General features: G+C 38.1%; 1 protein-coding gene across 1 annotated transcript in view; it reads left to right on the top strand.

Annotated features, from left to right (window-relative positions):
• LOC110192760 (scavenger receptor cysteine-rich domain-containing protein DMBT1-like) overlaps positions 1 to 27,132 on the top strand; it is a 94,944-nt gene that overhangs the window by 8,513 nt on the left and 59,299 nt on the right. Inside the window, 10 exon segments of the mRNA XM_078151611.1 lie at positions 919 to 981; positions 2,160 to 2,225; positions 2,314 to 2,604; positions 2,747 to 2,776; positions 4,517 to 4,582; positions 7,119 to 7,202; positions 9,148 to 9,276; positions 14,221 to 14,538; positions 19,602 to 19,661; positions 21,833 to 22,152. Coding sequence (XP_078007737.1) covers positions 919 to 981; positions 2,160 to 2,225; positions 2,314 to 2,604; positions 2,747 to 2,776; positions 4,517 to 4,582; positions 7,119 to 7,202; positions 9,148 to 9,276; positions 14,221 to 14,538; positions 19,602 to 19,661; positions 21,833 to 22,152 — 1,427 coding nt within the window.

The raw sequence follows: 27,132 nt of genomic DNA, 5'->3' as shown, positions 1-27,132 counted from the left end.
GAATCATTACAGATTTTTAAAAGAATGGTATAATGATCAAATAATCAGAACTGTGCTTTAGAAAGATTAATAAGACAGCAGAGTGTAGTATTTTGACTACTTAGATATTCTTGAGGCTCACCAAAAATGAGAAAGCTGAAGAGAAGAAAAATGATATGTATTGTTCTCTAAACTACTCTGCATTCAGTGTTTTCCTTAGTTGCCTTTGTTTATCCATAATCTGTCTATAAAACTTAGCTAAAATTCTAGGTTGCTAGAATTTTACTGCCATATATCATTAAACTATATGCTTCCCAATCTCATTTATTTATGGATTTAAGTCACTGAAAAATGAAACTGTAAAATCAGTGACATTCTCACCTCTAATCTAGTCAAAGAATAAAGACATTTTATGCCACCTTGAGCATTCTGTTTGTTCTATGGAAATCTAACTCTCTAATACTCCATTCAAATGAGGGCTTTCTCCAGTGGTGGAGATTAAATCCCATCCATGCCTACCCATTCTGTACAACTCTCCTCCATGACTTCCATAGATTCTGGAAATGTTCTACTTTGAATAAACACATTTATGGATAATTGAATTAACTTTCTGGATTGATGGATCAGATAACAACTCACATTTCCATAGAGATACAGTTTACAAAGTATTCCCTTTCTGACTACCTTGTGGTATAGGATTACCAGTATTACATCCCCTATTTGCTGATGTGGAAATTGAAATTCAGAAAAGCTAAGTGATTTCACCAAGATCATATAGTTTATAAGTAGCAGAGCTAGAACACAAACCCAGGTCTTCTGATTCTAAACCCAGTGATCTTTTGACTATATCACATTGCCTCAAATATATTAAGTAACCTTGTTCATCTATTGAAAGTGAGTAGTATCAATTTTTAAATATCTGTTCTGATATTGTTATAGCCCCATCTACTGAAGATTCAGCTGATCCATCACCAGTAGCCATTAATACAAATATTCCTTCAGGTAGGACACTAAATAGGTAACCTTAAGTAGTAAGAACACAAAATTACACTTGAATCATAGTAATGGTTGAAGAAATTGATTAAAAATGCAGACTATTTAAATACCACTGGTGTAGTAGAGATAAAAGGCTGAGAGTAAAAGGCACTTTAAGATCCTTGAAACAATTCTGGTTTCAGTGTGCTCTCTAAATGCCTTAAATTTCTTTATCTATGATCCACCTACAATTCAGGGATTCTTAACTTTTTGTGTGTCATGGATCCCATTGGCTGCCCAGTGAAGCCTATTGACCCCTCCCCAGAATAATCTTTTTAAATGCACAAAATAAAATATATAGAATTACAAAGCAAACAAGTTATATTGAAATAGTTACAAAAATCTTCTTAAAACAAGTTTATAGACACCGCAGGTTAAGAACCTCTGTCTGGGGTTACCCTAAGTTTTATTATCATACATTGTGGTACTCTATAGCTTCCAAACCTCACCTATTCATGTCTATATACAAAAAGAAAGCAATTTTCATTTTATGCCTATTTAATGACTGAGTCATAGAATCTTAGAGTGGGGAGGGACCTTAGAAATCAGTTAACCTAATTCCCCACTCCATGAAGAAATCAATACGTGACATCTCTAATGGTCATACAGTCTCTACTTGAACACTTTTATTGATGGGGAGCTGGATAACTAAGAAGTCAGTCTTCTATTTTTGGGACAGGTCTAATGCTTAGGACGTTCTTTATATTTAGTAAAAATCTGCTTGTATGTAAATTCCATTTTTGTTCTATTTTTTTCCTTATGAGTATATAAAATAAGTCTAATATTCTTTCTATGTAAAGGCCCTTCCAATATTTGAAAACAGTTATAATGCCCTACCTGCATCACTTCTGTAAATGTCTGAATATTCCTAGCTTTTTCACCATTGTTCATTTTTTAAACAGCTCTAATTTTTAAAAAGCTCTTTTTCACATTAAGCCAAAATCTGTCTCTAAACTTCTACCCATTGGTCTTAAACCAAACTAGAATATGCTGCTTACTTGATGGAACTATCTCCTTCTGAATATACGTAGATGGGGATAATTGTGTTCCTCACCTTTGTTGCTGGGTCAGATAAATATAGTAAAGTTCCTCCCTTTCAAGGTGAGCAGTATTCACTGGTAATAACTATTTGAATTTTATTACAGTGCTTCCTGTTGCAGATTCAAATCCTCCACCACCAGGAATTCTTGATAAGTCAGTTTCAGGTTCAGGTGAGCTACTATATACCAGTTAGTGCAATGATAAATGAACATGATGCCTTTCACATGCTAACCTTCAACATTTTCGTGTCTTTAAAAGGCAAGCCTCTAGGAAGACTAGTAAATGGGACAGGAAGATGTTCAGGGAGGGTGGAAGTTTACTACCAACGAACCTGGGGGACGATATGTGATGACCACTGGGAGCTGAAAGAAGCAGGTGTGGTGTGCAGGCAGCTCGGCTGTGGGCATGGAGCCCACTTTGTCCCAGGCTCAGGGAAAGTTCTTTTGAACAATGTGCAGTGCAGTGGGCAGGAAAGCCACCTGGCTCAGTGCTCCCATTATGGCTGGTTTACCCACAACTGTGGTCACAAAGAAGATGCCAGTGTCATCTGTGCGGATGAGCGTTTCTTTTCCTCTCTTTAAAGCTCCTCGTTGGTATGGATCACACTCATAGCCTCAATGATATCCTTAAAAACAAAATGGCCAATGAAAAACCATGATGATTATAGATATTTTAATTTCTCTGCCAACAGGTGATAAGAATCCAGCAACTATTTTATCAGGTAAGCAAATGAGCTTATAACTTTTCTTGGTAAGTTTTGTGCCTAACCAGCCAGACATAGGAGATAAAAAGAAAGAACTGGAAAAAAACCCATAATAATCAGGATTCATACAACTACAATATGGTTTTAAAGTGAATAGATTTTTCTACAGCTAATGCAAAAAGCATAAATCCACATAAAGGAGATCACCTAATAATGCTCTAAAGAAAAGGGTAAAATCTTTAAAAAAAAAAAACATATGGATCATATTAGGCATTTGGATTCATAGTCAACTTTCAATGGTTTTGTTAATGGAGTGCTAGGATAAACAATCCAAAACAGAACTAATCCAAATAATCTCTAGTATTTATCTATGGAGAGCTTATTTTTTAAATTTTCCATCAGATTTGAGTTCTAAGCTATATTTTGATCAAGTTAATATTGAAACATTAATTTGCAGAGTTGGAAGTATCTGAAACTTAAGGTATTTATTCCTAGAAAGTCTGTGGGGTTAAATTTAGCCCTAAATAATTCATAAAATGGATAATACACTTGAAAATAGTTGAATCGACTACTTTTTGTGGTTCTACCAAATTATCTTTGATTTCTGACTATATACAGAATAAAAATTTTATTCAGTTGGCCCATCCAATGGTGATGTCAGTTGCACCTTAAGCATCTTTTATTAACATAGGCATTGGTTCAATAGTACCTGCATTGTCCAATATGTACGATAACCTGAGGCAGCTCTGTATCCATGGTATCATGGGGCTTGTTGGAGTCCATTCTCAATACTGACTGGCCATTGCTGATATACCTGTACGTTATATGTATTTGTTTGTAGAATTTCCTGTAAGTCCTAGGATGTAGAGTTGGAAGGGACTTCAAAGATCATCTAGGCTAACTCTCCACTTTTACAGAGAGGGTAAATCCAAAGTTATACAAGGAATAAGTAGCAAGTCCAGGATTCCAACCAAACTCATTTAGCTCCAAATTTGCTATTCTCTCCATTATATTAAATTCCTTCCTCATTTCCTTCAATCACCATTTCTCCACTTCACACTTTAGACATAGAATATTGGAATAGGGATGGAGAAATCAAAACTGCAGAAGCAAATAAGAATGAAAAACAGAAGAAAGGAATGAGCATGAGGAAGGTTAAGCAACAAGTGGTACTCAATTTTTACTTTGGTCAACTTTCTATCAAGGCTTTAGGAACTGTATTGTTCAATACAAGTCTAATATTGTGTTTCAAAGATTTCCTATGGATATCTAAGACTCTGCCACAATAAAGTCCAGAAAGTGGCTCAGAACTTGGGATAAATGATAATTTTAAATGGAACTCAAAATTCCAGGGTAGTTACTCTGAAGAAAAGCAAAATAAGTTGAGACTAAAAAACAAAAAACAAAACTAAATCAAACACACATACAAAATACTATAAGCTTCTGCAACTGAGTGTTTTTTTCCAGCTGAGAAATATGGCCTTAAATTCAGGGTCAAGTTATGTAGATCTGAAAAGATTCTGATTTTGAGACTCTAGAAAAAAAATATGGTTCAGAAACATTTCCCACTAATCCATTAGGTACTGGATAGCTTACTTTAAATGTGGATTTATGTAGTAAAACAAACTTATGATTGTTAGGTAATACTGAAAAGACAGTCCATCACTTTCTTTTATTTAAATATGTGTTTCCAAGTTTTCTTACATCTATCCTAAGCTAATTAAACCTTTACTAAGCAGTCTTTTTATTTAAATATAGCATTACCTGCTGCCGTCTCAACACCTCAATCACTTGTTTCCAGTGACCACTCCATTGCCCAACTAGGTAGGTGAACTTTATTAACTGTACCATTTCTCCCTTCTAATGATTTTCAGTTCCTGATCTCTGCATACTCTCCCAGTTCAGCTTCGATCACATCAACTGAATTTGACAAAGATCTATTAAGCACCTACAAGGCACCATGCTTATACTTGGTGGTACAAATTAAAAAAAAAATTCTTGCCCTCAGGGAGTTTACATGAGCCTGGGGAGTATGACAGTAAACAGATAAATCAATAGAAGATAATTTTACAAGGAAAATAATACTATTAACTAAGAGAATCAAAATAATCTTCTGCTGAAGGGGATCCCTAAGAGAGGGATCCTCTCACTCATCTCTAATAGTCAAGCATTTATCAGATCCTGTTAGATTTATTCTCCACAATATCTCTATGACCTTCCTCTCTATGACCACTGCCAATAGTCTAGTCAGGATAACCTGAGTTCAAGTAGTGCCTCTGATGTATACTAGTTATGTGATGCCTGGCAAATCCCCTAATTTCTCAGAGCCTCAAGCATTTCTCTAGGATGCTAGGTTATATCTGAATAGTCCATTTGTATCAGTGGAAGGAGTTTCTGCACCAAAATTTCTCCATATTCATGAAATCACAAGTCCACCAGAAAAGCATTATTATTCCATGATCTCATTTCCACCCACCTAGATTATTGCCCTTGTCTTTTCCCAGTTCTTCTAATGACCAATCTCTCTGTTCCTCCTCCTCTAATCCATCATATGGTAGCTGAATATGATTCTTTCTGCTTAGCTCTGGTGATGTCTCTCCTCTGTTTAGAAGTCTTCAGTGACACTTTATTGTCTGCCGCATTCAAACATCTCTCATTGCCTCCACAACAAAGCACCAAACTATCTTTCCAACCCTTCTTGTATTCTATACTACTTGTGGCAGCTAGGTGGCACATTGGATAGAGCCCTGGGCCAGGAGGCCCAGGAACTGAGTCAAATCCAGTTTGAACCCAGGAAGACCTAAGTTCAAATCCAGCCTCAGACACTTATTAGCTATGTGACCCTGGCCAAGTCATTTAACCTCTGCTCGTTTCAGATACCTCAGTTGTTAATTAGGGATGATAATATTACCTACTTCCGAGGGTTCTTGTGAGGATCAAATGAGATGATATTTGTAAAGTGTGGAGCAATGCCAGGCAAACAATAAGTACTTAATAAATCCTTATTTTCTTCCTTCTACACTCCAACCAAGCTGGCTTAATCTCTGTCAGCAGAGCCCACACTTTTTTTGCCTTTGCCCAAGTTATTCCCTGTGTCTGAATGCCCTCCCTCCCTTTCTTCACCTGTTGGATACCCTGTCAATCTCTTAATGCCAATCTCAAATGCCATCTCTTCCAGAAAGCCTGACTTGGCACCTCCTGATTGCTAAGGTTCTTCCTTCTTAGACTTCACATGTTGCTTTATTTTGCAACTTTCTTATATACTTAGCTATATAATACATGCTATTACACTTTTGTATTGGTGTCAACCTCCCCTCCTATGCCATAAGATATTGAGGGCAAGGACCATGACTATTAAAAACTTTATACGTCCCTCATAAGCTGGCAAATAGGTCCTTAGCATGTACCTGATACTATTGTTGTTCTGTTATTGTTGGTGCAGTTTTACCACAGTGTAATCCCTCAAAATATCCTCGTGAATAGTGTCAATAATTGAGAGCTTGATAGTAGTACAGTTAGGTAGATTTGGAATTGGTTGACCCAAAGAACAGTCATTTTCCATGTCAAATGTGAATTAGGGACTCTAATGGAGTACCCAAGAATCTGTCTTTGGCCCTGTTCTGTTTAATTTTGATCAATGAGCTAGATAAAGGCATAAATGGAATGCTTATCCAATGTTTATATGCCAACAGGGATAGTCAATATATTAGATTACAGCATAAGAATCCCAAATCTCTCAGTTGGATAGATCAAAGATTAAATTTAAAGATAAATGAGTCCTACACTTGGGTACCTAAAATCAATGTGGAAACTATAGAATGAGAGAGACACGATTAGATAACAGTTTGTCCAAAAAAGATCTGAGGACTTTATTGTAATACAAGCCCAATTTTGGGTTGTGACATTGCAGCCCTAAAAAGTTAATACAATTCATACCTGGCATTAAGAGAGAAAAGTAATTGTCCTATTGCCCTTTGCATATTTCAGATCATGTGTAGGGTAAAGGTCTCAAACATGTAGCCCATGGAACCACAACACTTCTAAGTGCAGCCAGAACCAGATTAAAATGTAATTGGGAAATCCTTTACTGTAGCAGACTCCTGCGTCCACTATGAAGTTTTATCTTTGGTGAGGCTGAAAAGAGTGAAAAAGAGAAAGAAGGAAAGAAAGAAAGAGAAAGAGAAAGAGAGAATAATGTGGACCAGGGGGTAGCAAGTTATAAACAAGCTCCATTTATTGATCTAAGAGTTAGGATTTTTATACCCCATTCATGGGAACAGAATCAAGAGTGGAAAAAACCAAGTATCAACAATTAATTTTTCTCATGGTAACAGTAACCGGGTGGGGGTTTTCCCCCCAGAGTCGTCTCCTCGCTTCCCGGTTATCTTTCAAGGTTTACTGAAAATCCTTCATCCTCTCAAGGGACAGACAGCACCTGGAAGAGGTTGGAGAGCCTACGTTCTGTCCATGACAGCTCTTAGATAATGGACAGGAACAGGAACATCCCGACATGACCCAATCCTCAAACCCATCAGTGCAAGCCCTCAACACTTTACCAAATAAGTAAAAAATACAATAAAAAGTAGATAATGTTACATTTTTAAAACGAATTCAATATGTGGCCTACAGGGATCCTATGCATGTTTCAGTGACCTTTATTTCTATCTGATTTTGACACCATTGGCCTACAGCATTGTACACAGTTCTGTTGCTAAATTTTAGAAAGGGCATTCATAAACTAGAGAGTATTAAGAAGAGGGAATCCAAGATGGTAAAGGAACTACAAATGTTCCATAACAGAATGGATTGAAAGAAATGGAAAAGAGGATTTATAAAGGTTGGTGGAATTAACTCATCCTTATTGACCCCAGAACTAAACAGAACTAAGAGCAAAATGGAGAAAGTTCAGAATCAATGTAGGGTGATTCCAAGAAACTTCTCTTAAGATTACAACTATCTAAAGTTTGGGAGGTAATAAGTTCACTAGCATTCTTTTAATGGAAACTGTATGACCAGCTAGGAGATTTTTAGAAGGCATTCTTGTTAAGGCATAGGTTGTATTAGATAGCCTCTGAAGTCCCTTCCACTCTAATATTTTGTTGTTCTATGGAATAAAGGGAGCAGGTAGGTGGCACAGTGGATAGAGTACCAAACCTGGAGTCAAGAAGACTTATCTTTGTCAGTTCAAATCTGGCCTCAGATACTTATTAGCTGTGTGACCCAAGTCACTTAACCCTGTTTGCCTCAGTTACCTCATCCGTAACATGAGCTAGAGGAGGAAATGGAAAACCACTCCAGTATCTCTGTCAAGAAAACCCCAAATGGGGTTATAACAGTTGGACATGACTGAAATGACTGAACAATAACAATGAAATAAAATTAAGTTAATGACAATTCTCATTGAATTGAAGAGCTAGATGGGACAATAGAACATCATCTAGTCTAACCTGTTCACTTTATGTACAAGAAAAGTGAGGCTCTGGGAAATTAATTATTTGCTTAAGGTTATATAGCTAATAAGTTGAAGAGTTAGGCTATTACCAGTGTGTAGTTTATAATGGGGAAAGCCTAATGGTCACAAGGTGGGCCATCATTCTCCAAGACTGTTTGTTGTACATGAGATAGAATTTTAGATGCTTGTAGCATCTGTTCATGTCACCTTCCTTAAAGTTTTCACGGCAAGCAGAAATAATATACTGATATGGTGTTGGGGGAGGGGGGAGGCCTATACTTAGTATGAAAAAACTTGGTTACCAATTCTGACTTCTCCCGTTTACTAACCTATGACTCTAGGCCTATGACCCTATTAGCCTCAGCTGTCTTATCTGTAAAATGGTGATGATACTACTTGCATAACCTACTTCAGAATTGGGAGAAAATACTTTATGGCTATAAAACATAATTATTTATTACCAATTTTGTTGCTATTGTTTTGCTCCAAAAGCTGACATAGTCATATTAATCTCTAACACATCAACATATGAGAAAAAACCTATTCTTTCATCTGTTGTTTGTGCTTCCCTGAATGAAGATCGTTACACTGAGTTGTAATTATGGTACTTTCCCTCTGGATATATTCCCATTAACTTGAGATAAATGAATTCTCCTGAATTTCTGAGCCAAATGGGCAGGGTTAGTTCAGTGGAAAATGAATGTGTTATGCTTCATGAATTAATCCTTATTATTTTTGTGTATACAGAAGACTGGCCTCCTGTGCGACTAATAAATGGGACAGGAAGATGTTCAGGGGAGGGTGGAAGTTTACTACGAAGGAACGTGGGGGACGATATGTGATGACCACTGGGAGCTGAAGGAAGCAGGTGTAGTGTGCAGGCAGCTCGGCTGTGAACAGGCTCTTTCTGCTCCTCATGGGGCCCACTTTGGCCCAGGCTCAGGGAAAATTCTCCTGGACAATGTGCAGTGCAATGGATGGGAAAGTCACCTGGCTCAGTGCTCCCATGATGACTGGTTCACCCACAACTGTGGTCACAAAGAAGATGCCAGTGTCATCTGTGCAGGTGAATGTTTGTTCTTTCTCTTAAAAACACAAATCTCATGCTTCAGAGAGAGACTACTCACAGTCCACTAGGGCAGAGTACAATGATCTATTCCAATGATAATTGATGATGACATGTTCTGAAAGACTAGACCCTATGCCTCCATGAAAAGTTATGCTTTGTATATTTTCATGCTATTGTAGTCAAGATAATCAGTTCTTTACTGATTTTCAATTTTTTTCCTATCCTAAAATCCTTAAACTCTATTTAGCCAAATGACCTGTTATCATTACTTTAAAACAAAGTATAGGTAGGCATTGATGTGGATGCTTGCATTTACTATTCCAAAAATCATTTAAAAATTATACATTTTAGCATACTTCATATTTAACAATTCAATAAGCATTTATTAAACACCTACTATGTAGGTAATTAATAAAGCAACTTTGGAGTAATATGAAGGATTTAATAAGGGTACTATAAGAAACTTTGGGATACAAAGAGAGAAAACAGCCCCTTCTCACAAGATGATTACATTCTACTGGAGATTTCTTTTCCTGGTATACCATTAAAAATCTCAGAACTCTATATCCTTTTCACACAAAACTATTTCGTGCAAAGATACCGGCCCTCAACAAATACCAAAGGATGGATAGCTGCAAATGAGAGCCATTTGGATGAATGTAGTCTGTGGTGAGAAGCAATATGGGCATCCAAAGAAAGAACTATGAAAGTCGAATCGCTATCACTTATTTTTACCTTTTGTTGAGTTTTGTTTCATCTTTCTGATGGGTTCCTCCTATTGGTTTTAATTTTTACTTACAACTTCACTAATGTGAAAATATGTTTAATAGGAATGTAAATGTAAAGCCTGTATCAGATTGTGCGCTGTCTTGGGGAGGGTGGGGGGGAGGAAGGGGGAGAAAAATTTTCAACTCAAAAGCATATGGAAGTGATTGTTGATAAATCAAAATATATTAATAACATTTAAAAAAATAAAAAAGTTATGTGGTACTGAAAAAAAAAAAGAAACAGTATGGGACAAAGGATGTAGGAGCAGTATTGGAGTCATGAAGAACTACAGAAAGTCCTCTTTCTATCACATTCTAGTTTTATGTATACGGGCAAGGGCCCCCAGACAACTCTTTGAGAATGTAAGTGACAAACGAATTACCAAATCGTATCGGTGGAAGGAACTTCCGCATTTACATTTTTCTTAAAAAGTGAAAAGAAATAAAACAAGTTGGACATAATGCTCATTATCCCCCATCCATAGTCCTCTACCTATACAAAGAAGGGAAAGAGATAAATGTTCATCTCTCTTCTTTGGGACTGCATTATTATACAATATTACATTTGTTATTTTGTTATTTCTATTTATATTACTTCAGTCATTGTGTATTTTGTTTTTCTTGTTCTGCTTATTTCATTTACAACATTTTGCACTGGTTGTCTTCCCGTTTATCTATGAATTCATTCTATTCATCTTTTCTTTCTGCACGGTAATATGCCACTATATGCACATTCCACAACTTGCTTAACCATGCCCTAATCCATAGACTTTTACTTTGTTTCCAGTTCTTTCCCAATGCAAAAAAAAAAATTGTTGCTGTAAATATTTTGTGGTGTATGGAGCCTTTCTTGTTATCATTTAACTCTGTGATAGGCCAGCAAAATCTCAGGACCAAAGTGTTTGGATATTTTAATTATTTTCTAAACAGAATTCCAGATTGCTTTGCAGAATAATTGGACTAATTCACAACTCCACCAGAGAAATATCATTGTATTTTTCTAAAACCGCTTCAATACTAATTATTGCCATTTCTTGTCATCTTTACCAGTGTTGCTAAGTGTAAGGTGAAACCTCAAAATTATTTTGATTTGTGTTTTTCTCATTAGTGATCTGAAGCACTATTTTACATCTTTGTTAATAGTTTGCAAAATTGTTAAGAATTGCTTGCTAATATCTTTCAACCATTTCTCTCTTAGGCAATGGTTTTTGGTCTTCTATATTTGTGTTAACTATATATACAAATATACTGCATACATACATACATACACACACATACATACACACACACACACACACACAAAAGACATTTGATGCAAAGGTTTTTTTCCAACTTGACCACTTCTTTTCTTCTCAGTGCTAATTTTTTTCATGCAAAAGCTCTTAAATTTCATGTAATGAAAAGTATCTAGTTTATCTTTCCCACTCTTACTTTCCAAAGTAATTAGATAACAGATGATGAATTTATAGGCTGAGAAACTAATTCTCCATCTCATAACCAAGAGGCAATAAAGTGTCATTACTCAAAAAACTCACCCAGATAGAATATCAGATTAACATAGATATTTGAGAGAAGGCTAAGGTATTTAGTCATTTTTTTTTGCTTCACATTTCATAAAAACAATGATGTAATGGTCTGTTCTTCTCTAATAAATAAAAGCAGAATCCTCATCATCATCATCATCATCATCATCATCATCATCAGTGCCACCACTGTCAACAGCATCATTAACAATGTCAATGACAGCAATACCACCATTATCACCTATAAAAATTCCTAATCCATCAGGTAAGTGCAAACATGTATATGAATCCTAGTCAATATGCATTACTATTTTAGTAAAATAATGTTATTATTCTTATGATTTTACATGTATTCAGATGAAAAAGTTAAAATATTCAAATTATACTAACAAGCATCAGGATGATTAGTGTGGTGGCTGTGTGGTAAAAGAGACAAGAAAAGATGCCAGAAATACATGGAGACCAAATTAGCATATTCTGGCAAATTATTGGGTTAGGACGATGAGAAAGTATGAAGAACTGAAGATGACTCTGAAGTTATGCACCTAGGGGGTTAGAAGGATTGATGGACAAAGGGAAGTTAGGAATACAGGTGGGTTCTAGGAAGAAGAAAATTCTATTTTAAAATGTTGAGATGGGGACATTGAGGTAGAAATATGTGAAATGGTGAAATTGGTGAAATAAGACCTGAGTTCATAAAGAAGATATGGCCTGGTTATGTAAATCTGTGAGTCATTTCCATAAAAATTATGAAAGAGAAAATTAACAGGCCTGGGACCTCCAGAGTATACAAATGCATAAAGGGAGATATAGATGAGGATCGTGCAAAGGAGACTAACAAGGATAAGAAGGAAAAATCAGACAGGTAGGGGAAGAACTATGAGAGAAGAGTGCCATTGAAACCCTGGGAAGAAGGGGAAATCCAGAAGGAGAGTGATTGAACTAGGATTAAATACTGCAGAGAGATGAAGAAGGAAGGGGAATGTAACAAGGTTCTTAGATTTAGCAAAGAAGTGATTATTGGTAACCTTGGAGAGCCTTGTGATGAGGGATATGATGATAGCAAGTCTATCAGGGAAGAATAAAAGCATTCAAATTTATTTTTACAAAGGGGTATTAGAATTGGGTCCTCTCTCCTAGCTAGGGTTTTGATTAGATTTTCTCCCCAGGGATGGAGATCAGTTGGCCTGGTAGTCAGCCTGTTGAAAGGTCCTTGCTGATTTTTAGGGCCCACTTGAGGTGAAATAACATAAACGGATAGTGGAACCAGTTAATATAGCCTTGTGATTCTCCCTAGCAGCATTCAGCATGTAAATTAGGAGCACAGGTGGCAGAAGGTAGTGGTAGGGTTGAAGTTTGGAAAGGGATGAGTAGTGAGACAAGAGGCAAAGTGATTCAAGCATAATATTGAACTGCTTCATTACAGTGTCAGGACCACAAAGGGAGATGAAATGTGGCCGAAATAGTGGTGCCAGGTAGAAAAGCTAAAGATGAGTAGAGTTATGGGAAGTTGCACTAAGGATGACTTCATTTCATGAAGCCTGAAGCACAGAGAGAGATAGAACGAGAGGAGGTTATATTAAAGAGAGAAATTTCAGAATTCCGGATCATGGAACTAGAATTATTGTGGTTGATGACAAGATAAATGCTATAGCCATTGCTATTCATACTGGAGGTGGAGTGAACATGTAAGGTATGGGATTTGACCGTGTTAAAGAATCCAAGGTCTTTGGGGAGACAACACCATATATATTAGAACCCCCTAAGACAAAGGAAGGGAGAAAGATTGTGAGTTCTATATTGAACTCCTTGAGAAAGGAGGGAGTGTGTCCTGGAGATTGGTAGATAATTGACTCTAGGATTTAGATAAGGTAATATAGGTCTATATCATGGGAAATGCATTGAGAAACGTAAGTGATATAAAAACCAAAAAAAAGCATTAAAATTCATTTTAATCAGAGGAATGAGAGGACTCGGGCCCTCTCTCCCAGCTAGAATTTTTATTTGATTTTTCTCCCCAGGAATAGTAATCAGGTAGCCTGGTGGCCAGCATGTTGAAAGGCTTGGTCCTTGCTGATTTTTGAGGGTTGAAGCACAATGAATTTATTTATCTTCTTTTATAAGCAAAAACATCTCTGTCCAGGCTCCAATTTGGATATTGATTTGCTCTCTGATATGGTGGAGGATCACCAAGTTTCTGGTTTTTGGTCAGAGCTGGTATTCAGTTTACCTGGTGGTAAGGGCCATGTTGTAATCCCTAGGTGATAACTTGTTTGACTATAGTCACCAGATTCATTAGTGTCCTGAACTAACAGTCGATCCCAGTCTCCTGAGGTCCAGCTCAGTGTTCTTTCTACGACAGCAGACCATGCTAAACTCAATCATAAAATAAGGTAGTGGGCACTTCATCTATCAATGTCTCAAGAAAGTCTTTAAGACACATATTGCAGAGGAGGTGGTGATCTGCATCAGTAAAGGGAATTCCTCAGAGAGATGTCTCTATCCTAATAAAGTAACAAATACAGCCTATTTTTTTTTACTTAAAAAGGTAAATTAATGGAGGGTACCTTGAAAGTTTGAAAAATGGTAAAGACTGGGAGACAGCAAACATAAATGCTTCATCTACTGACCCTCCTTTTTGCTTTCCTTAGAAGACAGGCCTCTTGTGCGACTGGTAAATGGGACAGGAAAATGTTCAGGTCGAGTAGAAGTTTACTACCAAGGAACCTGGGGTACAGTGTGTGGTGACCACTGGGAGTTGAAGGAAGCAGGTGTGGTGTGCAGGCAGCTCGGCTGTGGACAGGCTCTTTCTGCCCCCCATGGGGCCCACTTTGGCCCAGGCTCAGGGAAAATTCTCCTGGCCAATGTGCAGTGCAATGGAGAGGAAAGCCACCTGGCTCAGTGCTCCCATGATGACTGGTTCACCCACAACTGTGGTCACAAAGAAGATGCCAGTGTCTTCTGTTCAGGTGAATGAATGTTCCCTCTCTAAAAAACTCAAATCTCATGCTTCATGCGCAGAATTCAAAGAGCCTACTAGACAGGTTTAATGACCTACTCCAATGTTTATTAATGTTTTCATCTTTCCACACTAACAGATTCTGAAAGACCTGGCCCTATACCCCTAAAATATCTTTTACTTGTGTGTATTTCCAATTGGTTCTTGGCTAATCTGCACATTCTTTTTATGCAAAAGTCAGTGTCCTCAGCCTAGAAGTGATTCATTGTCATTATTCCAAGAATAGACTTGAGTCAGGATTGATGAAGATTATTTTTTGTTATTCCAGGATCATTCTTCCTTCAGTTACACTTTCTCTACAAACTTCATATTGAATTCAATTTGAGTGTTTATTAAACACCTACTATGTACAAGGCATTGTGGAATACAAAGACAGAAAGAAAACTGTCCCTTCCCTCAAAAAGCTTACATTCAACTGGTGGTTCCATTCCAATTGCTTCATTTCAAGGCATAGAGCTCTATAATGTTTTTCACCTATTTTACTGATTAGTCCATATATTAGATTATTCCATAAGCTTTGTAGTTTGGGGTATTACCCCAGATGCAATAGGATATAAGGCATTTTTCTTTTATTCTAACTAGCAACTGATTCACTCTAATCCCGTTGACAAGTAAGTGCAGTTGATTTGTAACAATCTGAACCAATCCTCAGTATTTCCCTAAAGTACATTCTAGTTTTGCTATGGCTCTTTTAAGAGTAGAATATACTTATTTCTATGGAGTAGACCTGCCCCTAATGACATTCTCAAGGAAGGTAGCCTCAGTGGTGAGGTCAGAGCTCTAGAATCAGTATTGGTAACCAGCACTTAGTAAGCTATGTACCAGGCACTGTGAGGAGCACCAGGAATGCAAATACAAGCAAAATGAAAGACCGTCTCTGTCCTCAAGGAGCTTACATTCCAATGGGGGAAGACAGTACATAAAAGGGAGCTGAGAAGTATAGGATGGTGGGGGAAGGTAAGTTGGGGCAGGGTGGTGAAGTTCAGAGTCAGAAGCACCAGGGGAGGGGCATGAGGCATGGTAAGTATGGAATGATCCTTAAAATGGAAACCCCTAGAAGCAATTCACCAGTGGGAGAAGGGGCCGGCATGGCAAAGGGATGTTGCAGTGTGGAAAAGACACAAGTGCTGATGGAAATTCCAAGATAAAAAAGCAGATGAGTTAAGGTGGCAACATCTAGAGAGAGTCAGAAGTTTTAGAGTCAGGAAGGAGCAGATAGGGGTTCAATTCATACCTCTCAACATACTATCTGTGTGATTCTGGGAAAGTTGCTTAATCTCTCAACATCCCAGGCAATTTTCTAAAAATCTAAATACAGATGAGCTGCCAAGCTAAATCTCCACACTTAATTTCCATAGTAGTTAAATAACAGGACACCTAGGGGTCACAGTTGATCAGGCCTGCAGTCAGGAAGATTCATCTTCTTGAGTTCAAATCTGACCTTAGGCACTTCCTAGCTGTGTGACCCTGGGCAAGTCACTTAACCCTGTTTGCCTCAGCTTCCTCATCTGTAAAATGAGCTAGAGAAGGAAATGACAAATCACTTAGGAATTTCTTTGTCAAGAAAACCGCAGCTGGGGTTCCAAAAAGTCTGACACAGCTGTAAACCACTGAACAACAAAGTTAAATAACAGAGCGTTTGTTTGGAGGCCTGCTTCTCCACCTGAAGGGCAACAAAATCTCACTAGTAACCAAAGACCAACGACACCAATGAAATCATAGGCCAAACCTCTATTCCAATGCCATTCAAAAAGTATGACCAGATGTAATATCAGGGTATTAATAGCAATCGAAAGAAGGTTGAAGGCCTCAGTCATTTGCTTTTGTTCTTCATTTCATAATAATAAAGTGATGAACAGTTCTTCCTTGACAAATAGGAACAGAAGTCTTTGTTTTCATCTCCTGCAGCAGCAGCAGGATTACCACCATCCTCATCCTCATCCTCATCATCTCTACTTTTATCTCCAGCATCATCATCGTCACTCCCAGAATCACCTCTGCCATCTTCAGAAATACCTAGTCCATCAAGTAAGCTCAAATATGCATCTGGCCAAACTCCAAGTTGGGGAATTCAGAATAAGGAACTTGAATCTACTCAAGTCCAAAGAAACTTAAGATGTCATTGAGTGGTGACTGAAAATAGAAGGAAGGAAGGGAGGGAGAGAGAGAGAGAGAGGGAAGAAAGAAGGGAGGGGACAAGGAAGGGAGAGAAGGAGAGAAGAAGCGAGGGAGGGAGGAATGGAAGGAAGAAAAAGAAGGGAAGAAGAAATGGGAAGGGGAAAACTAGGGAAGAGGGAAGTAGGGAAGGAAGGATTGAAGGAAGGGTGAGAGCAAAGGAGGGTGGGAGGAAGGAAGGAAGGAAAGGAGAGAAGGAGGGAGGAAGGAATGAGAAGGGACAATGAGGAAAGAGGGAAGTAGGGAAGGAAGGATGATAGGAAGGGAGAAAGGGAGGATGGAAAGAAGGGAGAGAGGAAGGAAGAAGGAAGAAAGGAAGGAAGGAAGGAAGGAAGGAAGGAAGGAAGGAACGAAGGAAGGAAGGAAGGAAAGAAGGAGAAAAGCAACACTACCTATTTTTGTGCTTTTGTATTGGCTTGAGGCCCCATGTCTGGAATACACTCCCTCCTCACCTCTACCTCTTACAATCCCTAGTTTCCTTCAGCACTCAGCTCAGTTGACACCTTCTACATGAAACTTCTCCTGACCCATCCCACCCCTAGTTGCTACTATCTTCACTCACCCCAGATTGCTTTATATCATTTGCTTTTTATTTATACATACTTATATATGCCTCTCCCAATAGAATACAAGCTTCTTGAGAACAAAGACTCTCTTACTTTTGTCTTAGCATCCTCAGTGCCCAACAAACTTCCTAGCACATAGTGAGCATTTAATTAAATGTTTGTTGATTTTTTTTAATTGATTGCTTCAGGTGAACTTAGTGATGCTGGCTGTGAGGTCATAGCTTGAGCAATACTTCCACCTGGTGGTAGTTTAGGTGACTTTTAGGCGTGGTGGGTGGGCAGGAATAAAGCAATTTCACATGTTGCTATTGCAAATCCAAGCATATTAAGAGAAAGGAAATTTCGCAAGTATCAATATAATAAGAATAAACCGTGTGTAATCGAGCTGTAATGGATATTAAAAAAAATTGAGAGGGAGAATTCAAATTATTTTAAATAGTCATATAAATTCCTTTCCAATCATTTGTTGTCTTTAAAAATCTTAGGAAATTCCATCTAAACTTTGGATTTTCAATCTAGAACTCAGCATTTTTACTCTAGAGGCAGTGGTGGTTAGGGGGATAAGGCACATATACTGTGGCTCAGTTTTCTCATCTGTAAAATGAGGATAGTTGGACTCAATGACCTTTCCAGGCCCCAAATGTATTATCTTATGATGTTTCTTAGGAAACAAATCTAAAATGCTATTTATCATACTCAAAAGAGGAACACTTTTTCCTCTAATGATTGTAACAGAATCTGATAAATCTTACAGTGAAATCTTCAGACTTTCATTGAATCATAAAATTTTCTAGCTAAAATTGACCTTTGCCCAATAATTCTCCACCCCAGAACACACACACACACACACACACACACACACACACACACACACACACACACACACACACATTTACAAATGAGGAAGTTTAAGGCTAGAAGTTTGGATTTAATTCAGCTAGCATTTAATAAACATCTACAGAATGGGCCAGGCATAGTATCTATGCACTTGGGATAAAAAAAGAAATACAAAATATTCCCTGTTCTCAAGGAATCTTTAATCCTACTGGGAGGAAATAAGCACACAAACAAGTAGATTTAATACACATACAAAATAAATATAAAGGAATTGGGGCAGTGGGAAGGAGTGTTTGGGAAGAAAGCTAGTAACTGCAGAATCACAAAACACTTCATGAACAAGATGACACTTGAGCTGAACTCGAGCAGAATGAAAAACATAATACAGACCATCAGTGCTGATTGCTTTAAAAAAAAACCCCAACCTACCACAATCCTATTTGAACAAATATTAGAATAGCTATGTTACTATACTGCCATGGTAGCACTAGAAATTGCCATCAAATTTGTTTTAAAATACTCTTGTCCACCTGATTAACAGTCAATAAACATTTATTAAGCACCTACTCTGTGTCAGGCACTATGCTAAGTGCTAGAGATAGAAATATGAGAAAAAAAAATTCCCTGCCCTCAAGGAGCTAATAATCTAATGGAGAAGCCAACACCCCACAAGGAAGCTGAAAATGGGAAATCAGAGTAGGGTATGGACCTATGCTTTCATCCTTACTGACAAAGAAGCAGTTGCCTCTTCTGCCATTAATAGTCTTGGAAAGATGCCTCAAGGACCAAAAAGTTGGTGACCTAGGGTCACACAGCTAGTATGTGACTGAGGTGGTACTTAAACCCATTTACCATACAGTCTCTCTTTCTAAGCTGATTACTCATTCCTCCCCATAATGTACTGCACATCCCTACCTTAATGGGCCAACATGCTGTTCCCTTGAAGTGACATTCTATCTCTTGCCTTTATACCTTTCCACAAGCCATTCCACATGCTTACAAAAATCTCCCATCTCACTCTAGAATACCTATCTCCCTTCAAGCTTAACCCCACATTCTACCTCCTTCAAAGACTTTCCTAATTTCCCTAAATGTTAATGAAACCCTCCACTCCAAAATCTCTTTGTATTTATTGGTATGGATCATGTATTTATTTACCAGTGAACATGTTGGATCATCGCTGTAAAATTTAAAGTCCTTCAGGATAGGACTGTCTAACCTTGAATCTGTACCCCTGATACTTTAGCAGAGTGTCTAGGACATAGCTGGTGTTTAATGATTGTTTGTTGATTGACTACTCCTCATTTACAGGCTGAACCTCTAAGATTCTTTCTACAGGTTTTCAAAGTTTTCCTTGTTGCCATAAAAAGTCTTTATTTTTTATCTGTGTTTCGGTAATGTCAAATAGTGCGGCAAATTTTTATTTTCTTTGTAGTTGCTGACTCCCCAGAACCTACAGCAGCCATAGCCATGGAGTCCCTGATGCAGTTGTCATGTATGAACCGATTCTGTTGGCAAACATTGGGATGACAGGCTGATGTTAACTGACCCATGCTTAAAAAACAGCTAGAAAAGGTGGCAATAAGAATTATACAGAGTTATATTTCAAATGATCATAGATCATAGCTGAAAGGGACTCTAGGGTCATCTAATTCCAAGCCCCCATTTTGCAAATAAGGCAATTGAAGTCGAGGGGAGTTGTGACTTGTCCACGGTCACACAGATAAGTATCAGAGGCAAGATTTGAACCTAAGTCTTCTGACTCCTAAGTCAATGTGATTTTCCCTGTACCATATCCTACGGAACAAACAAGACATAATAGATCAGGGACTTCCAACCCCCAGGGGGAAAGAAAAGTTTATCAAGGAGTATGAGGAATATTTAGTAAATAACTATATTATCTCAGTGAAATGAATTAATTTCTTCATTTCTTATGTGCATATGCATATTAAATTCTAGAATGTATTTCCTTTCATATTGAACAGGAGGGTACAGAGAATAGGCCAAAGGTTGTATTAGAATACAAAGGTTACAAAGACAGAAAAAGGTTTAGGACTCGGAACAAAACATAAGCCTCTGAAGCTAAGAGGAAAATATCAAGAGACATTGTGACTATTGACCAGTACATTCATCCATCCCTCCATTTATCTATTAATCGATCTATCCATCCATCCAAGGGTGTGTACCTGTATGTATATGCACACACACTTGCATGTACTTTATGTGTGTGTGTGTGTGTGTGTGTATACACATACATACAGCTTGTCATAAATATATTACCCAGTTAAATCTGCCCTTGAATTTCATGCTTATACTTGAAATTACCATTTGGTGCTTACGTAACTAAACATCCTCAAAAAAGGTACAAGACAGATCCATTTTATTGTAAATATATTTCTGTCTAGCAAAGACTATTAAAATGCATAGCATTATTATTTATCTTTATCTGACCATGACTCAAAAATTTTCATTAATTCCCTATTTTCTCTAAGAAAACCACAAACTCCTTAGCTTGTCATTTATTTCCCTATGGAATTTGGCTTCATTCTATCATTCCCAGTTTGTTTCTCATTACTCTTCTTTATTCCCTCTAAGTTTTGGTCAGTCTGGCCTCCAGAGCTTGTCTGTTAATATCTTGTATTCGCAGTAGAATATAAGCTCATTGAAGGTAGGGACTGATTTGTCATCATCATCATCATCATTATTCTGTATCTCCATTGTCTAGCTCAGTACCTTGAAGAGAGGCACTCTTCATGGTATTGAGTCTTTTAGAAGCTAGGTGACTTGGTAGCTAGAATAACATATTTGGAGTCAGGAAGACACCCTGCCTCAAAAACCATACTAGTTCTGTGACCCTGGAGTAACTACTTAGCCTCTCTTAACCTCAGGCTTCTTATCTATAAAAGGAAGAGGCTGTATTCAATGGTATTTAAGGGTCCTTCTGGCTCTAAACCTCTGATCCTTTAAGAAACACAATAAATATTTGTGGAATTGAATTTTAGATGATATTTCCGATGACGAGACATATGTGTGAATGAAGAGACCATCTTGTGACCCAAGTGTGTCACTCAATTCAAGTATTTATTAGTGCCTGGTACATACTAAGCACTCTGATAGGCACTGTTGTTACTAAGGCAAAATAAAGAATTGTTTCTTACCTCAAGGTGCTTACATTCTTACAGTTACCTCATAAAAATGTTGTGATACAGTGCAAGCCTCAAGAAAACATTATGTTATTTTTATGACCTATGTGACATGGAAGAAGGGTGAGAAGTAATTGAATAGCCTGCAAGCCTCGGGGAAATTATTATACTGTATCATCTTATAAAATACAATAGTAATAGTAACTGGTCAAAGTGGAGAAAGAAGGGAGGGGGAAGGGAAGGAGGAAAGTAGGCAGACACATGAGATTAAGAGAGATATCCACTAAGGGAAGCAGATTATATTTGTTTTGCTCTAAGGTGGCTTCCTTCAAACCTGTCATACAATGTGGAAGAATATTTTTTTTTCTTATTTAGTATTATCTTCTGAAGTTCCAAATTAATCTACATCTCTGGGATCATGAATCGAGAGGAGAAAGACAATGGATGATGAAAAGAATAGAGAAATATATTCCGCGCTTGGAAAGTGGGTTTCAATATTTCTCTCTCTATTATACCTCCTTAGATGAGGCTGTATCAGTGAGGCTTGTGAATGGATCTGGACGATGTTCAGGACGTGTGGAAGTTCACTACCGAGGAACCTGGGGGACTGTGTGTGATGACCTCTGGGACAGGAATGGAGCTGATGTAGTGTGCAGGCAGCTGAAGTGTGGCCAGTCCCTTTCAGCCCTGGGAGGGGCCCACTTTGGAGCAGGCTCAGGAAAAATCCTTCTGGATAACGTGCAGTGCATGTGGGGAAAGAGAGTCATCTGGGGCAGTGCGCCCACAAGGGCTGGGATGCACACAACTGTGGGCACCAGGAAGATGCCGGAGTCATCTGCTCAGGTTCATTTCTTTTTGTTTTTAAATTTTTATTATTCTGAACTTAAAAAAAAAAATTTCTACATACACAACAAAACCAAGGAAGAAAATTTTATAGCTTAGGTTTTCCATCTTATTCTTAAAAATCTTGCATTAGGGGCAGCTAGGTGGGGCAGTGGAAAGAGCACCGGCCCTGAAGTTGGGAGGACCTGAGTTCAAATCCAGCCTCAGACCAAATACTTGATACGTACTAGCTGTGTGACCCTGGGCACAAGTCACTTAACCCCAATTGCCTAAAAATTTAAAAAATGTTTCAAAAATTTTTTAAAATCTTGCATTAAAAGCAAAATAGTAATAACTTACATAATATTGGATATTGAAAACACAATAAATGTTTGTCTCCTATTCTTAGATGCTAAGGATCAGGCAGTTCCTACATCATTCCCAAGACCCCAAGATGTTTCCTTAACACACATAGGACCAGGTAGGTCAAATCGTCACGGTGAATTATTTGTGTTTCCTTTCCATAATCACAATTTTTAGTTATGATAGAATCACTGAAGGAAAAATAGAGGACCATAAATTCATGCAGTATTAATATAAATTCAGTATCAATTCATATGGTATTTGAGTTGGAAATGACCTTAGAGACATCTAGTCCAACCCTTTAACTAGCACATATATCTTTTCTATAAAGATGATACCAGCTAGTCTCTAGCCTAGGATGAAATGTGTGGATTGGGTTATCTCGAAATAGATATGGGGCAATATTCTGTTTAAGACAACCTCAGAACCCACTCCGATACTCGGAGAAGAGATTCCAAAGAGGAAGAAAGCTAACTTTCTGTCTACTTGGAATATATAGAATGTGTACACAACTGTTTGCTTGTTGTCTCCCATTAGAATGTGAGGTGCATTGGGGCAGGCACCTTGCTTTTGCCTTTCTTTACATCCCCAGTGCTTAGCACATTGCCTGGCACATGGTAAATGCTTAGTAAATATTTGTTGAGTGACTGACTAACCCAATCAAACAGAGGTGTTCCTAGAATATGGCATTCCTATGTTCATCTCTGGGGCTCACAGCTGAGTGTGCTATGGAGAGCCCATCTTTCTACCCCCTCATTACTTTCCATTCTTAATAACGAGGGCAGAGCCACTGAGTTCACTCATTAATTAGGCTAACACCTCAGTCTCCAAGTGGAATATAACCATTTACATTAAAAGATATAAGAAATTGTTATAAAGGGTCATGGGGGAGGGGAAGGTGGAAGTAAAAAAAATGGAGAGAGTTTAAAAACCTTGAGAAAGGGTAAAATTATTGAAGAGTCCTAGTACTTATCCCCATCCAGTGACATCATCATGATAGCTTTTCAGGCCAAATTCGTGTGATGGGAAGCTTGACCATTTGCAGATAGGTTTCTGAATAATGGACCAAATTGCTGAGTTCATTCCAGTGCGTCAGTGGGATGAAGGAAATAACTGACCCCTAAATCCTCTGCCGGGTTGTTTCATGCATCTTGGCAATGGGCTTAATCTGCCATTTACACAGATCATTGAGTAATGAATCCATTACTTGACATGAGAACATTATGAAATTTGAGAAGAGTGAAAATGGTCACCTCGGTTCCCTTAAGCCATCAGCACCAAGACGGGTGCTTTTAAATTCAGTATACTGAAAAAAAATAATTCCAAGCGGGTCAAATAACCCATTAGGTGAGGACCAATGACGCCTAAATGCCATGGAAAATCCATACTCCGCAGCCATTTGAGTCACCCACTAGATAGCAGTGAGGCTAGAGAATGGCTCAGGAAGGTGCTCAGGTTATGGCCACATTCTCTCTTAAGTAATAGGGGGGACTGAATGTGTCAATTTAGGGGACGTGAATGCGGCTGACCTAGAATGAAGGTAACTTGAGTGTGAACAGTATGTTTCAGCCCCAGAACCAGGCCACTTTGGAGCAGTCTCAGTAAAAATCCTGCTGGACAATGTACGATGCACGAGGAACAGAGCCACCTGAAACAGTTTCATCAAATAGTCATTCCACAAACATTTACTAAGTATCTACTATGTGCCAAGCACTGGGGATGCAAAGAAAGGCAAAAAAAAAAGGCCCTGCCTTCAAGGAGCCCACATTCGGATGGGCTTTTCATTTCAACATGAAAATGACTAGATACATATTAGCTACATACAAAATAGGTGGGGAAAAAAAACCATAGGCTCTGAGATGATGCTAGAGTTGTCTGCTCACTTTAATCTGTTTCTTTTTCTGTACTGGTGATTTCTGTAGTGGAAAGAGCCCTGGACTTAAAATTGAAGCACCCAGGTATGAATACTGGCTCTGCCACTTCCTAATCACAATAATAACTTATTATACAGCGCCTTAAGGTTTGAAAAGCTGTTTACATACATGAACTCATTTGGGCCTCACAACATTATTTTTTAATGTCTATATTTATAGACATTATTATCCTCCTTTTACAGATGAGAGAGTTGAGGCTCCAATGGGAGCTTGCCAATGGTCATACAGCTAGTAAGTGTCTTGAGTCCTGATTTAAACCCAGACCTTCTTGACTCTATGATCAGCAGTCAATGCCCCGAGTGTTGGCAAATCTCTAAGCCCCTCTGCGACTTAATTTCATCAAATAAAATAAAAAAATAAAAATGAGGACAGTATCACACTCTCTGCCACATAGGATTAAAGTGAGGAAAATATCTTATAAACTCTAAAGCATGACATAAATGTGGATAGAGGTTATTATTATCATCTCACAATCAAATTTTACAAAGAGGTTCATATACAAATAATCCTAACACAAATACCTGTCCTGGTTTTTTTTTTCATTTTACTGTTCTGAAAACTGTTACATAGGTGCATAAAGCAATTACTTTTGTAGTTGAATGAAAGCATTAGAATGTAAGCTAACTGAAATCATCCCTAGTACAACTTCAGTAGCAGACAGGACAACAGGGGATGGTATATACCTTATCCTATTCCCCTGTGATTTTGATCTCCTTCCTCTGTTACATCACCATTTTGAAAGCTTTTCACTTCATGAAACTTGAATATTTGATATGGTGACATTTGTCAAAAGTGTCATCCATGACTCAGTACATAATATTGGTCCTGTTCCATTACAGTTTTCATTACAGTCTATTGGTTGAGTTCTCTAAGATATTTGGAGCATAAAGATAATTTTTTGTGTTAGTCCATGAAAAGTAGCAAGATTTTTGTGTATAATGCTAACCACTGGCATCAGAGGTCTTGCTAGGTACTTAGTCAATGCTAAATTTTTACAGCTTTCAATGACATATTGAATAATTCCTACTAGTTTGTTAAGGGCAGATAGGTGGCACAATGGATAGAGTGCCTAGCCTGGAGTCAGAAAGATTAATTTTCCTGACTTCAAATCTGGTCTCAGATACTTAATAGTTATGTGACTTTGAGCCAGTTACTAACCCTGTTTGCCATAGTTTCCTCATCTGTAAAGTGAGTTGGAGAAGGAAATGGCAAAACTACTTCAGTATTTTTGCCAAGAAAACCCCAAGTGGGGTCATGAAGAGTCAGAAACGACTGAATAACAACTACTACAACAACGACATAATCTATGTTACTGAGTCCAAATTCCTTGAGGGTAACCCTTCTGTAACTTCTGATGGCAATGCCATTACTACCATTATTGATTTATTTTACATAATGTACCTAGTACTCATGCAATCAGTTAACATACCCTTTCTCTCTTCATAGCATAGACTCTTCACCTATTCTATCAGTAGAGATGAAAAATCTTGTGCTTATGCTTCCACTAAACGGCTTCCCCCTCCCTCCCCCAAGTCGAGAAACAGGTAGAATAGTGATGCAGGACACTGGACAGAAGACGTTCTTCTCTCTTTCATTCTAAAAAGGCACTACCTCTTTCCTGATGCAAAAGAGAGGGAAGCACATTGAACAAGTGCTGGTTGAGTGTCTTATGTGCTGTGGAATGCCTAAGAAGGGGTATAGTGCATGGTCCCTGCCTTCAAAAAACTCAATTTCTAATTAAGGAAGCAACACCAGTATCCATGATTCAATTATGAACAGTATCAGATAGTATATAATAAATTTCTGAACTGTGTCATTCACTCCTAAGTGCTGGAGGAGATTAGATAAGAACAGAGCCTTACTTAACTAACCATATGAACCCCTGGGTCATAACTAACCATACTCCGTGGAGCAAGCAGGCAAAAACAGGACCCCAAATCAAAACAAACTCAGAGACATACTGAGCAAGGACTTCCTAAGGTCAGAACATTTTTCTCCACTTTTTTCATCATCTTTTGCTCCTTCCTACTTATAGTCCCAGGAAAGCCCTTCTTCTTCCCCAGGGCATACTTCAAGGTTTCTGCTAGGTTAGGTTTCTGTGAGGATAGGAGATGGGACCAGTATGAGCAAGGGAGGAATTCCCCTGGGGTACAGATGTCAGCAAAAGAAGTTCACTATCTCATAGTTTCTTAGTTCTATTAATTAGTCTTGCTAACTAGATACTAAGCTCAATTGTTTCTATGCTGCTAATGGACTTAATATGCTATCATCAGCCTCCAAATTCTGATATGTTGCGGCAAAGTCTTGATTATCCCTCCCTAGTTACAGCTCTGAAGAAGACCATCAAAGAAGTCTAGAGTGATCAGTCTTCATGGAGGAGATAATACTTGGGCTTAGCCTCAAAGACGGGGTAGAATTTTGATTCAGGAGAGGGAAGAGTATTTCATGAAAGGGAAACAATAGAGGCAAGAAGGAAAGCATATTCAGGAAGTAGTGAAGAAGCTGGCCTGATCAGAATTGTAGGTTGATAAATTACAGAGTAGAAGCTGCTCTAAATAGGGTAAGCTCTCATTAGAGAAGATCTTAGAATCTAGGCAGAAGAGTCTAGACCTGATGTGGTAGGCAATGAGGATTCACTGAAAGATGTGGAGCAGGGTACTGACATGGGAAAAGTGGAATTTAAAGAAGATTCTCCTGGAGGTAG

This window comes from Phascolarctos cinereus, unplaced genomic scaffold, assembly GCF_003287225.1.
Source record: "Phascolarctos cinereus isolate Bilbo 61053 unplaced genomic scaffold, phaCin_HiC Scaffold_3;HRSCAF=262, whole genome shotgun sequence".
Taxonomy (NCBI): domain Eukaryota; kingdom Metazoa; phylum Chordata; class Mammalia; order Diprotodontia; family Phascolarctidae; genus Phascolarctos; species Phascolarctos cinereus.
The sequence above is the reverse complement of the archived record's forward strand: the minus strand, read 5'-3'. Positions and strand labels throughout refer to the sequence as shown.